Genomic DNA, 13853 nt, shown 5'->3' on the forward strand with positions numbered 1-13853 from the left:
TTTTACACCTCCCAGTTCCATCTCTATGATAAGAGCTTGCCTGCTAATCACTTCCTGGCTGTGACATCACACAGTCACAGTGGAGACTGTTATCTTTGACAAGCCCTACAATCACCAGCCATTTAACTGCCTACTACACATCTGCTGCTCTCTCCGGCACTATTAACATGCAGCAGCAGCCTCTCTCTGCCGCAGCTGCCGTTAATGGCTATATCGGTTACTATGGCAATTAGGCCTCCATGGCCTTGTCCGTCGCTGCTCTCCCTTCCTGGCAAGGCCAGGAGGAAGTGATGGTGATGACTTCACTTCCTGTGTGCTGGGAGTGTTCTCACATGACTTGATGCTCCCACACTCCTGCTATCCAATCATGGTTCTAGTGAGTCAGGAAGGACAGTAGCGAGCTTCTCTTTTCTCTAGATGTGTTAGGAATGACTGTGACAGTGCACCCCGTAATCTATCCACACCTCCATGTTGAATGTCATGCTCACGCCTACAGACGGCGTCTTGGATTGATCTCCCATTCTATCAGCCGTTGGCTGTTTGCATAGTAAGGCCCTATAGAGGAGTAGTCCATAGCACTAGAAACAATCGTTTCGTGGCAATAGCAAGACACCTTTAAAAGTCTCTCTACCTGCACTGATAAAAAACAGGGAGAGAATTTCACTAAATACTCAGTCGTTTTCCATCACACCTTCAAAGTGTATCAACCTAGCACAGCGAGAGCACAAACCAGAAAGACTCCACTTTGTGAAGTAGTAAACGTCAACACAGAGGTGGCGGTGATAATTGGCCAGAGAGAGAGGGACGTGACAACAGCTGGACCTATATTTAGACCTGCAGCTTTCTGAGGAAATTCTCAAATATTCAGATGTGTGTGTGTGTGCGTGTGTGTGTGTGTGTGCGTGTTCGTGTGCGTGTGCGTGTGCGTGTGTGTGTGAGTGTGTCTGTGTGTGAGCCCGAGGGGGCAGTGTGCCTGGGAAGGGTTGTTCAACACTCTACCTACAGTCTTATTAATCAACCTTACATTAGCCATGCCCCATGTAGGATGGAAAACACCCTAGAGATTAATGTACCTTTAGGTGTTCTATATATACAATACAAGGGTCACTTTTGTATTGCATGATTAAATGCAGAGATTTACATATTCTCCTCAGTGTGCTCTTTATCATACTCCATTTATTTTGAAACACACCCACACCCATACACCCACACCCATACACCCACACCCACACCCACACCCACACCCACACACACACACACACACACACACACACACACACACATACACACCATCTGACCTCCCTCTATGTTACTTTTATATGGGCTGCTGATGTTCTTCTCTGGCTCACTAACCATGACAAACGAGGCTCATTGAGACGTGTGGCTGTGGCGTGCCTTTGTATTGACTATAATTACAGTGGGGCGAGAGGCGTGGTGTGAGGGCTCCAGCAGGGTCCATTTACACATCAGCACAGCAGCATAGCAGCACAGCAGCACAGCAGCACAGCGCTACGGCGGCTAATGCTAGCTTAACCCCCTCGGTTATTGTTATCGCTCCTGTGTAGAGTAATGCATCATATTCTAAAGGGCAGGACACTGCACAACACCTGATCCCCATGAAAAATGACTCAATACTAATGAACATGGGTGGCGAAGCAGTGCAGCGGTGTGTGTGTCTGTGTGAACATGGGGAGGCAGGGTTCAAATTAGGAAGCCACTACAAACGTGTGTACTCTGTTGGAAAGTTACCCATGCACACACAACATGCCTTGTGCAAACAAACAGAATGACAGACACAAAGAATATTGACTGCTTGTACTGTTTCTTTACACGTCTTTGTCCTTTGTGCTTGTGAAATGGGGTTTAAAGTATTAGTGAAGTGAGGGGAACAGTGTTTCAGGAGTAATGTCTAGAAGTGTCAGAGCGGTGAGTCCTGAGTGAGTTACAGTGGCTGGCTGGTCAGCAGGTCTGTGAAGCAGCTCAGTGTACAATACATGAACCGAGAGCTAATTAGCTAATTAGCTAAGCACTGTATCAGTCCCAGTTGAAAGCTATTAATCTGTGTGTGTGTGTGTGAGACTGTGGGTGTGTACTCTGCACAGAGTTTGAAACCCATGGAGAAACTCATGGAGAAACATGCAGTCACACCCGGGGGAAGGTCGAAGACTTAAGCAAGTCAGGCTGCTGCAACAGTCCAAATTGCAAAGAACAGTGTGTGTATCTGTATGTATGTGTGTGTGTGTGTGTGTGTGTGTGTGTGTGTGTGTGTGTGTGTGTGTGTGTGTGTGTGTGTGTGTGTGTGTGTGTGTGTGTGTGTGTGTGTGCGTGTGCGTGTGTGCGTGCGTGTGTGTGTGTGCGCGTGTGTGTGTTTGGCTCCACATCTGAGTCACTGCCCATCTTCTGCCTCTAAAGACATCAGCCATCTTCTGGGCTAACCCACGCCTGACATCTCTCCTGCTAGCAATTACTCTGTTTCAACCTTTTCCATTCCACACACTTATGGTTGTGCACTATTATTCATCATAGGAGTGTGAGGTTTATGCCATGGTAGCTGTGAGGGGTTGAACTGATGTTCCATGTGTATTTATTTAGGCTCTTGTTCAACTCGCTGACTTGTATACAGTGATGTTAAACTGCTCAGGAACAGAGCATCAGCCACCGACTAACATGTCATGTATACATGTAACAGTATCTAGCTGGGGTGTAAGCAGTGTAAATGAATGGTGTGGAGTAAATCATAAGGTGAATGCACCAATTTGTAAGTCGCTCTGGATAAGAGCGTCTGCTAAGGTGAATGTAGGAGGTAAACACTGGACACTGGGCGTGTTTGGAGCGATTAAGGGCTCGATTCAATCTGTATCGCGGAATTTCAGCGCTATAGCATGACTGAAATGTGAAGATCATTTCAGACTGAGCCGACGTACACAGCGTTTACCGTGAACGCAGTCTCTGCCAACGCGAGAACATCACCTTTACATTTCAATCACGCTGTAGTGATGAATTTACGCGATATGGATTGAATCATGACTTTTGTAGGAAGAACGTTACCACAATCATTACATAGTAGTACATCTAGGTTAAACGGTACTGTAAAAGGAGTGCTACTGTCAACATTACAAAGCAAGTACATCTAGCATAAACACCAGGGTTAGTTTATAATATTACCTGGCACGGAGGTCCCCAGGGCCACAAACACCACGGCGGTGACAGAGTCCTTGAGGCCCACGGTGCAGCCGAAGTGGGAGGCCAGGTCCCCGATGAAGGCTGTGAGCAGGCCGATCATACAGATGGACACCACGAAGCAGGCCCAGCCGTTCCAGTAGTCTGTCGGGGGCACGAACGCAAACAGAACCTTCCAGAAGACGGTGAGGAAGTGCATGACGTAGTCGAAGCAGGACGGCAGCTTCTCCTCACCGCACTCTTCATCATCGTCATCCTCACCTGGCCGAGAGAAAGAGAGAAGATAGGGGGATGAGGAGAAAGAGAGAGGAGAGGGGGATGAGGAGAAGGGATATGTAAAGGGTGCGATTGTTTAGTTGATGTATTGAGACGAATGATATTCCTCAAACGTTTACTGAACACCAGACTATGTTTTGTGAAATAAGTGAGCCAAAGTGATGTTTTGTGATGATGATGCTTTGCTGCTCTTAACATTGGAGCTAATTTGTCAGAGTGTAATCATAGCCTGAGGCCTCGGACTGGAGCCAATCCTCTCTAACAGGTACACAACATCTTTGTATGTGTGTGTGTGTATAAACACAGACACACATCTTTCTAGACATACAATATTAATCTGGTATTTGACCATCATAATGATTGCATCCCTAATGGCCTGAACCACAATCTCAAGGGACCAAAAGAGCCATTTGAACATGTTCACATTGTGATGCACTGTAAAAAGGGCAGACAAATTGCACAATGCCTTTTATCTGAGAAATGTCAAAAGCTATTTTCCGTCACATTTTTAACAAGGCAAATTCAAGACACAGAAAAGTCTAACACACACACACACACACACACACACACACACACACACACACACACACACACACACACACACACACACACACACACACACACACACACACACACACACACACACACACACACACACACACACACACACACACACACACACAATCCAATATGGCAATATGGTGTTAAGTGCCTTTCTCCCACTCTCTCCACCTCTCTGGTCATTTATGTCTCAACCCCTCTGCAAACTATTACAAACTACAAAGGGAAGCATAGCCACGAGCTGCCCAGTGACACGAACCTACCAGACGAGCTAAATTACTTCTATGCTCGCTTCGAGTCAAGTAACACTGAAACGTGCATGAGAGCACCAGCTGTTCTGGACGACTGCGTGATCACACTCTCCGTAGCTGACGTGAGTAAGACCTTTAAACAGCAATGTTTTTGAAACAGCTGAAATGTATAGACATTTCCCTAATATTTGAGACTTGTTTTATTGAGTTTTTTCCTGAAATTGCAGTAACAGCCTGTTATATTCTGAAATTGTCACAGTAGATGCCGGCTGCACTGAGCCACATAAATCGATGGAAGCTCATCCCCACCACCAAAAACATGTCAAATGCAGATCATACAAATAGGATGTTTTTTAATTTGTAACATTGTGTGGTGATTTCAGAGGTGGCACCACAGGTCCCACAGGTCCCAGAGTGGAGGGGAGGAAATTTTTCTGGAGCCTTTTTCTTGATCTGGTAGGCTAACCAAACCAACTCTGGACCCTAGTTGTAGAATATGACATAGTAAAGGAAATTGTTGTAAAAAAAAAGCTTTTATGTGGGCTATGATGGGACCAGATTATTTTCAAATCAGGTCATATGATATTTTTTTATTCTGTTATAAAACAATATACTCATACAGTATGTGATCACTATTGTGTTGATTGATTAATTCCAGTCAATCATTTTTGATTAAAAAGGCCTAGGTAGCCTAGCCTCCTGAAGTTTGACTATAAACTAAATTTGATCACATTCACATTTTCTCAGAACACAAATAAATGGGCCTATTTTAGGCTACATAGTTTAGGCTGGCCAGGCCCAGATGGGATCAGAGTGCATAGCAGACTCTAGGCTACCTGCAGCTATGGTTGTTATCAGTAGGCTACAGTTGATCAGACTGAAGCACAGACTAATTGTGCACGTTGACAAGTCATGAGGCATTGTCACACCTTGATCTGTTGCACCTGTCTTGGTGATTGTCTCCACCACCCTCCAGGTGTCGCCAATCTTCCCCATTATCCCATGTGTATTTAGACCTGTGTTCTCTGTTTGTCTGTTGCCAGTTCGTCTTGTTTGTCAAGTCAACCAGCGTTTGTTTCTCAGCTCCTGCTTTTCCCAGTATCTCTTTTTCTCACCCTCCTGGTTTTGACCCTTGCCTGTCCTAACTCTGAGCCCACCTGCCTGACCCGGAGCCTGACCCGGAGCCTGCATGCCGACCTGCACCTTTGCCCCACCTCTGGATTATTGACCTCTACCTACCCGGACCCTGAGTCTGCCTGCCGTCCGGTACCTTTGCCCCACCTCTGGTTTACTACAATGAGACGCCATCTTAACCGACTTCCTGGGCTTCACATGCGCTATTGAGTCTTCACATAGGAATGAATGGTGTCACGTGATTTATATGGCTTTTCCCATTCATATACAGTCAATGATCTGCCTGCCGTGTCCTCTCCCTTGGGCTAGTAATGGCGGTAATCTACCGTGAAGAACCATGTGTTAACAGGCTGAGAGACTTGTGTTAACAGGGTGATGGGCAACCCTCTCAGTGGAGCAGCCCCAGATGAGGGCCCTTACTGAGATTTTGGGCTCGTTTCAGTGGCAAGGCTGAAGCTACCAACTGCAGACAAAAGTCGAGGAGTAAAGTTGTGGGAGGTGTACCACTGATGTGGTTTTCCAACAGCAAGGCTCAGTGCAACATGGCAGTGTTGCCATCATTTATACAAGTTTTTCTTGTTGAAATAAACATGTCTGCAACCCGCATATCACACACTCACAAACTGTGAACATACTGTATGTGTGTGTACATTGTACTATCAATTGGTGAGAAAGCGTCAAATATCACATTCATTTGTACATATCCACTGTATACATGAATCACGGCAAAGTTTGATCCTGTTTCAGTCATGTCTTTGGTCACGTTCGCGTGGGTCAAACAAAAACACCCTAATGATTGGTTGACAACAGAGACTCCCACAATGCAGGCTAGCCCTGCTGCAAGTTGATAAAGAGAAACTGCAGTCAGAACTTCATGACCTTTGATCACCGCAAGTCGGACAATTTATATCCGCGTAATGCAGCACACTTCAGAAGGCAGTGACCAACGTAATGCAGCACACTTCAGAAGGCAGTGACCAACGTAATGCAGCACACTTCAGGAGGCAGTGACCAACGTAATGCAGCACACTTCAGAAGGCAGTGACCAACGTAATGCAGCACACTTCAGGAGGCAGTGACCAATGTAATGCAGCACACTTCAGAAGGCAGTGACCAACGTAATGCAGCACACTTCAGAAGGCAGTGACCAACGTAATGCAGCACACTTCAGGAGGCAGTGACCAACGTAATGCAGCACACTTCAGAAGGCAGTGACCAACGTAATGCAGCACGCTTCAGAAGGCAGTGACCAACGTAATGCAGCACACTTCAGGAGGCAGTGACCAACGTAATGCAGCACACTTCAGGAGGCAGTGACCAACGTAATGCAGCACACTTCAGAAGGCAGTGACCAACGTAATGCAGCACGCTTCAGAAGGCAGTGACCAACGTAATGCAGCACACTTCAGGAGGCAGTGACCAACGTAATGCAGCACACTTCAGAAGGCAGTGACCAACGTAATGCAGCACACTTCAGGAGGCAGTGACCAACGTAATGCAGCACACTTCAGAAGGCAGTGACCAACGTAATGCAGCACACTTCAGGAGGCAGTGACCAACGTAATGCAGCACACTTCAGGAGGCAGTGACCAACGTAATGCAGCACACTTCAGAAGGCAGTGACCAACGTAATGCAGCACACTTCAGAAGGCAGTGACCAACGTAATGCAGCACACTTCAGGAGGCAGTGACCAACGTAATGCAGCACACTTCAGGAGGCAGTGACCAACGTAATGCAGCACACTTCAGGAGGCAGTGACCAACGTAATGCAGCACACTTCAGAAGGCAGTGACCAACGTAATGCAGCACACTTCAGGAGGCAGTGACCAACGTAATGCAGCACACTTCAGGAGGCAGTGACCAACGTAATGCAGCACACTTCAGAAGGCAGTGACCAACGTAATGCAGCACACTTCAGGAGGCAGTGACCAACGTAATGCAGCACACTTCAGGAGGCAGTGACCAACGTAATGCAGCACACTTCAGGAGGCAGTGACCAACGTAATGCAGCACACTTCAGGAGGCAGTGACCAACGTAATGCAGCACACTTCAGAAGGCAGTGACCAACGTAATGCAGCACACTTCAGAAGGCAGTGACCAACGTAATGCAGCACACTTCAGAAGGCAGTGACCAACGTAATGCAGCACACTTCAGAAGGCAGTGACCAACGTAATGCAGCACACTTCAGAAGGCAGTGACCAACGTAATGCAGCACACTTCAGAAGGCAGTGACCAACGTAATGCAGCACACTTCAGAAGGCAGTAACGGTGGTCAACGACTTGACAAGAGTGATGCGCTCTAACACCCTGTGTTAGTTGTGCTCAGAGTAGACTTATAAATACAACCCATCTCCCTAGCCATATAAATACAACCCATCTCCCTAGCCGTATAAATACAACCCATCTCCCTAGCCATATAAATACAAACCATCTCCCTAGCCATATAAATACAACCCATCTCCCTAGCCATATAAATACAACCCATCTCCCTAACCATATAAATACAACCCATCTCCCTAGCCGTATAAATACAACCCATCTCCCTAGCCATATAAATACAAACCATCTCCCTAGCCATATAAATACAACCCATCTCCCTAACCATATAAATACAACCCATCTCCCTAGCCATATAAATACAACCCATCTCCCTAGCCATATAAATACAACCCATCTCCCTAACCATATAAATACAACCCATCTCCCTAGCCATATAAATACAACCCATCTCCCTAGCCGTATAAATACAACCCATCTCCCTAGCCATATAAATACAACCCATCTCCCTAGCCGTATAAATACAACCCATCTCCCTAACCATATAAATACAACCCATCTCCCTAACCATATAAATACAACCCATCTCCCTAGCCGTATAAATACAACCCATCTCCCTAACCATATCAATACAACCCATCTCCCTAACCATATAAATACAACCCATCTCCCTAGCCGTATAAATACAACCCATCTCCCTAGCCGTATAAATACAACCCATCTCCCTAACCATATAAATACAACCCATCTCCCTAACCATATAAATACAACCCATCTCCCTAGCCATATACTGTAAATACAAACCATCTCCCTAGCCGTATAAATACAACCCATCTCCCTAGCCATATAAATACAAACCATCTCCCTAGCCATATAAATACAAACCATCTCCCTAGCCATATAAATACAAACCATCTCCCTAGCCATATACTGTAAATACAAACCATCTCCCTAGCCATATAAATACAACCCATCTCCCTAGCCATATAAATACAAACCATCTCCCTAGCCATATAAATACAAACCATCTCCCTAGCCATATAAATACAACCCATCTCCCTAGCCATATAAATACAAACCATCTCCCTAGCCATATAAATACAACCCATCTCCCTAGCCATATAAATACAAACCATCTCCCTAGCCATATAAATACAACCCATCTCCTAGCCGTATAAATACAACCCATCTCCCTAGCCATATAAATACAACCCATCTCCCTAGCCATATAAATACAACCCATCTCCCTAGCCATATAAATACAACCCATCTCCCATGCCATATAAATACAACCCATCTCCCTAGCCATATAAATACAACCCATCTCCCTAGCCGTATAAATACAACCCATCTCCCTAGCCATATAAATACAAACCATCTCCCTAGCCATATAAATACAACCCATCTCCCTAGCCATATAAATACAAACCATCTCCCTAGCCATATAAATACAACCCATCTCCCTAGCCATATAAATACAACCCATCTCCCTAGCCATATAAATACAACCCATCTCCCTAGCCGTATAAATACAACCCATCTCCCTAGCCATATAAATACAACCCATCTCCCTAGCCATATAAATACAACCCATCTCCCTAGCCATATAAATACAACCCATCTCCCTAGCCATATAAATACAAACCATCTCCCTAGCCATATAAATACAACCCATCTCCCTAGCCATATAAATACAACCCATCTCCCTATCCATATAAATACAAACCATCTCCCGAGAAAGCTAGAGAAGTGCCTGTTAAAACATGTGCATTAGGATGATAAAGAAGGCACTCATTCAGTGTAGGCGAGGAATGCTTTACATAATTTGTGTCAGGGTTTATCTGAGAACCCAAAGCTATGGCCTCAAATAGCCTGCCCTGTGAACAACTGGGACATGAGGTGACTCACTCTTAGTTCATGTATGTATCTCCTACTGTAAGGAGTTCCACTCATCACCATCAATCATTAAGTTAAACATAGGGAGTGAAAATACTCACTACATACATGGAACTGAGAGAAGCGAGAGAGAGATTTACTGCCACCTGCAGTTATGGAATGTTTCCTCACAAGTATAATTCATTGGCTGATATATCCTGGTGACCTGGATGAAATGATGTGGTCCTTCCTTAAGTCCCACCCAGTTGACTACTTCAAAATGGTCAAAGTCCTCAATGGCGCTGCCCATGCCAAAACAGGATTTTGGCCACTAAATGTAGTCTCTCTCTCTCTCTCTCTCTCTCTCTCTCTCTCTCTCTCTCTCTCTCTCTCTCTCTCTCTCTCTCTCTCTCTCTCTCTCTCTCTCTCTCTCTCTCTCTCTCTTTCTCTTTCTCTTTCTCTTTCTCTCTCTCTCTCTCTCTCTTTCTCTTTCTCTCATTCTCTTTTCTCTCTAAATGTTTTCTCTCTCTTTCTCCCCCAACTCTGTAATGGAGCTCAGTTTCCCTGTCCTTAATTTTACAGGCACGCACATACAAACACACACACCACATACAGAGAGGAGTGTGGAGGAGGTGGTGACATCAGAGCCAGTCTGGAGGGGGCGTGTGTCTCTAATGATATCTGACCTCATGACCTGCTCCTAATCTTTACCCCTGACACCTCCTCTCATATGTCCTTTATACATCATCAGCCCTTCCCACTTCTCTCATCTGTTTATCCATCACTCCGTTACACCGCCTCTCTCCTTTCCTCTCATTAGTCCATCTACCACTCCTTCACACCCCTGACACCTCCTCTCTCCTTTCCTCTCATTAGTCCATCTACCACTCCTTCACACCCCTGATACCTCCTCTCTACTTTCCTCCCGTATAATTTTCTTTAATCTGTCTATCGACCATTCATTTTCGATCTATGCTCTCTACAATCAACCCCTCTCCTTCCTCTCTCTGCATCAATTCCTTTCCTCCTTCCCTCCTGGTTTCTTAGCGCTCATACTGTATTAATCAGACGTTCCTTCCCATGGAGAGGTAGAGAGGAGGAAGTAGGAGGGAAAAGGAGAGATTGCAGTAGGAAGGAGAGAGAGAGAGAGAGAGAGAGGCTATTCTAGAAGGAATATTCAGTAGGGAAGTGACTGGAGTAATAAAGTAAACCAACAGAGGGACATTACTTTATAGCCTGAGCGAGCTCTGCGGCTCACATCCCTGCCTGTGGTTACTCATCATTAAACACACAGTTATGAGAGAAAGGTTGAGAGAGATAAATGTACTCTGTGTTCTACTGCAGATATAATACAAAATTATATACATATGTGCAGCACAGTGTGTGCCAGTTTTACGCACACACACACACAAAGAGAGGGAGAGAAAGAGAGAGAAATAGATGGAGAGAAATAGAGAGCAAGAGTATAGCATACAGAAAAAAGACTGAAAAAAAGAATGGTGGTTACGCCCTTTCAAAACTCCCACTTTACAGTCTTGTCACACACACATCCACTTAATGCATCAGTAAACAGGATGGCTTTATCTCCTGCGGCACCACAACACACCTTGTCTGAGGAGAATTGTCCATTAGCCACGGCCACCTTAACCCCTGCCTGCACACAGCCAGCTAGCGCCTGCTGATATGTCTAAAGGCTTTTAACGGATGGTTAATGGTGGTTAAGTGCTCCTTTTTTAGATGATTCCAGGGTCAACAAGTACATTCATTAAATCATTTGAAATGCTGTTGAAACGCTTCTTCTGTCCCAGGTAATCTCACACACATAAAGGTTAACATTAACATACACATCATATACTTTCGCTACAGTATGGATTTCGTATGGGTTTCTGGTTCGGACTAACATATTCCCTGATGTAGTTCAACTGTATCTATTGGAACAATTCTCTTGAGTTGAGCCATGGCTGTCGCTAATAGACTGATTCTCTCTCTCTCTATCTTGAATTTCCTCACAGGAGGAGGATAATAAACCATTCTATTCCTTTGACTAGATCAGAGCTTTCTGTTTGGACTTAGGGTTCAGCTCCAGACCAACAACATCCAAGATAATGTTTGGCCCAGGCTGCCATCTGTCTGTCTCAGCAGGTAGCTGTGCTCTGAGTCCCCTAGGTCTGTACCTTGCCAATTAAACTGACCCCTGTGTGGCACGGGTCAACAAAGGTCAGATAAGGTCGGGCAATGTCCTCTGTATCGCCACATACTGTAGTAGTGTGTGTGTTTAGGTAGTGTGAATAATGAACACTGCTGTGATGATCACACCTGCTGCACACACAGCATACGCTACAGGACACGATTAACCGACATTTCATTTTTTGGGGGTTATTAAACAACTAATTGACCGACGTCAGTTAAATTATTTGAATACCATTCATTTATTTTTTGTGAGCCCAATGCAATGTTTCTCTAGAGAGAAATAAAATAATTCAAGAGAGAAATCAGGTCAAGAACTACGCTGAGCTGAAGGGAGTTGTAGTTTTCATTAAGCAAATATTAAATTTCATAGTAATTTCAATTTTTCTATTGATGTCTACCCACTGTGGACCTGACAGAGACAATGGAATATTTTTTGAATGTTCACTATTTTTGTCTTTGAAATTTCTATTAAAAAGCTCTAAAATCATTGTAATGTCATTATTTCATAATGCATTTAACGTAAAAAAATAAATAATAATGAAACCGAAAACTGTGATTATATAATTTTTTTATAATCGAACCAAAACCGAACCGACCTTAAAAGTCACTAATTGCTCAGCAATATAAATTATACACATCAACTCGAACACACATTACAGACGCCAACACACACTGTGATGCACAGACAGAAGTAAAACCATGAATAGGGAAAAGGAGAGAGAAAGAGATGCTGTAGAAAGAAAGAGGAAGAGAGAGTGAGCCTCTGGCCAATGTCCAGTGTGTCTGCAGGTAATGGCAGGTTGTAGGTGACAGTGAGAGGTCATTGAGGAGGTGGTCATCTTTCCATCATGCCCTATAGGGGGAGGCAGCCAGCTCCAAACCCAACGGAGGCGACATTAAACTGGGCACACAGGACCGGAGCACTACATTAATTTTCAACTTTACAGTGCCTTCGGAAAGTATTCAGACCCCTTGGCTTTTTCCACATTTTGTTAGGTTACAGCCTTATTCTATAATTGATTAAAATTTTATTTTTTTCTCATCAATCTACATGCAATTCCCCATAATGACAAAGCTTGAAACAGCTGTATTTTGGGAGTTTCTCCCATTCTTCTCTCCAGATCCTCTCAAGCTCTGTCAGGTTGGATGGGGAGCGTTGCTGCACAGAAATGTTCAGGTCTGTCCAGAGATGTTCGATCGGGCTCAAGTCCGGGCTCTGGCTGGGCCACTCGAGGACATTCAGAGACTTGTCCCGAAGCCACTCCGGCGTTGTCTTGGCTGTGTGCTTAGGGTCGTTGTCCTGTTGGAAGGTGAACCTTCATCCCAGTCTGAAGTCCTGAGTAATTTGCTCCGTTCATCTTTCCCTCGATCCTGACTATTCTTTCAGTCCCTGCCGCTGAAAAACATCCCCACAGCATGATGCTGCCACCACCATGCTTCACTGTAGGTATGTTTCACTGTTTCTTCCAGATGTGATGCATTCATGCCAAAGAGTTAAATGTTGGTTTCATCAGACCAGAGATTCTTGTTTCTCATGGTCTGAGAGTCTTTAGGTGCCTTTTGAAAAACTCCAAGTGGGCTGTCATGTGCCTTTTACTGAGAAGTGGCTTCCGTCTGGCCACTCTACCATAAAGGCCTGATCGGTGGAGTGCTGCAGAGATGGTTGTCCTTCTGGAAGTTTCTCCCATCTCCCCAGAGGAACTCTGGAGCTCTGTCAGAGTGACCATCGGGTTCTTGGTCACCTCCCTGACCAAGGCCTTTCTCCCCCGATTGCTCAGTTGTCTGGGCGAACAGCTCTAGGAAGAGTCTTGGTGGTTCCAAACTTCTTCCATTTAAGAATGAAGGCCACTGTGTTCTTGGGTACCTTCAATGCTGCAGAAATGATGTTGTACCCTTCCCCAGATCTGTGCCTTGACACAATCCTGTCTCGGAGCTCTTTGGACAATTCCTTCAACCTAATGGCATGGTTTCGAGTCTCATAGCAAAGGGTTATGTAAATAAGCTATTTCTGTTTGTTAGTTGTAATACATTTGCAAAAATGTCTAAAAACCTGTTTTCGCTTTGTCATTATGGGGTATTGTGTGTAGATTGCTGAGGATTTTGTTT

General features: G+C 44.9%; 1 protein-coding gene across 2 annotated transcripts in view; it reads right to left on the reverse strand.

Annotated features, from left to right (window-relative positions):
* Positions 1 to 13853, reverse strand: part of LOC139571022 (sodium/calcium exchanger 1-like) — a 170488-nt gene that overhangs the window by 6625 nt on the left and 150010 nt on the right. For both annotated transcript variants that reach the window (XM_071393488.1, XM_071393487.1), the window contains exon 6: positions 3166 to 3441. In XM_071393488.1, the coding sequence (XP_071249589.1) occupies positions 3166 to 3441 (276 nt within the window). The remainder of the gene's footprint in view (positions 1 to 3165; positions 3442 to 13853) is intronic.

This window comes from Salvelinus alpinus, chromosome 3, assembly GCF_045679555.1.
Source record: "Salvelinus alpinus chromosome 3, SLU_Salpinus.1, whole genome shotgun sequence".
Lineage (NCBI taxonomy): Eukaryota > Metazoa > Chordata > Actinopteri > Salmoniformes > Salmonidae > Salvelinus > Salvelinus alpinus.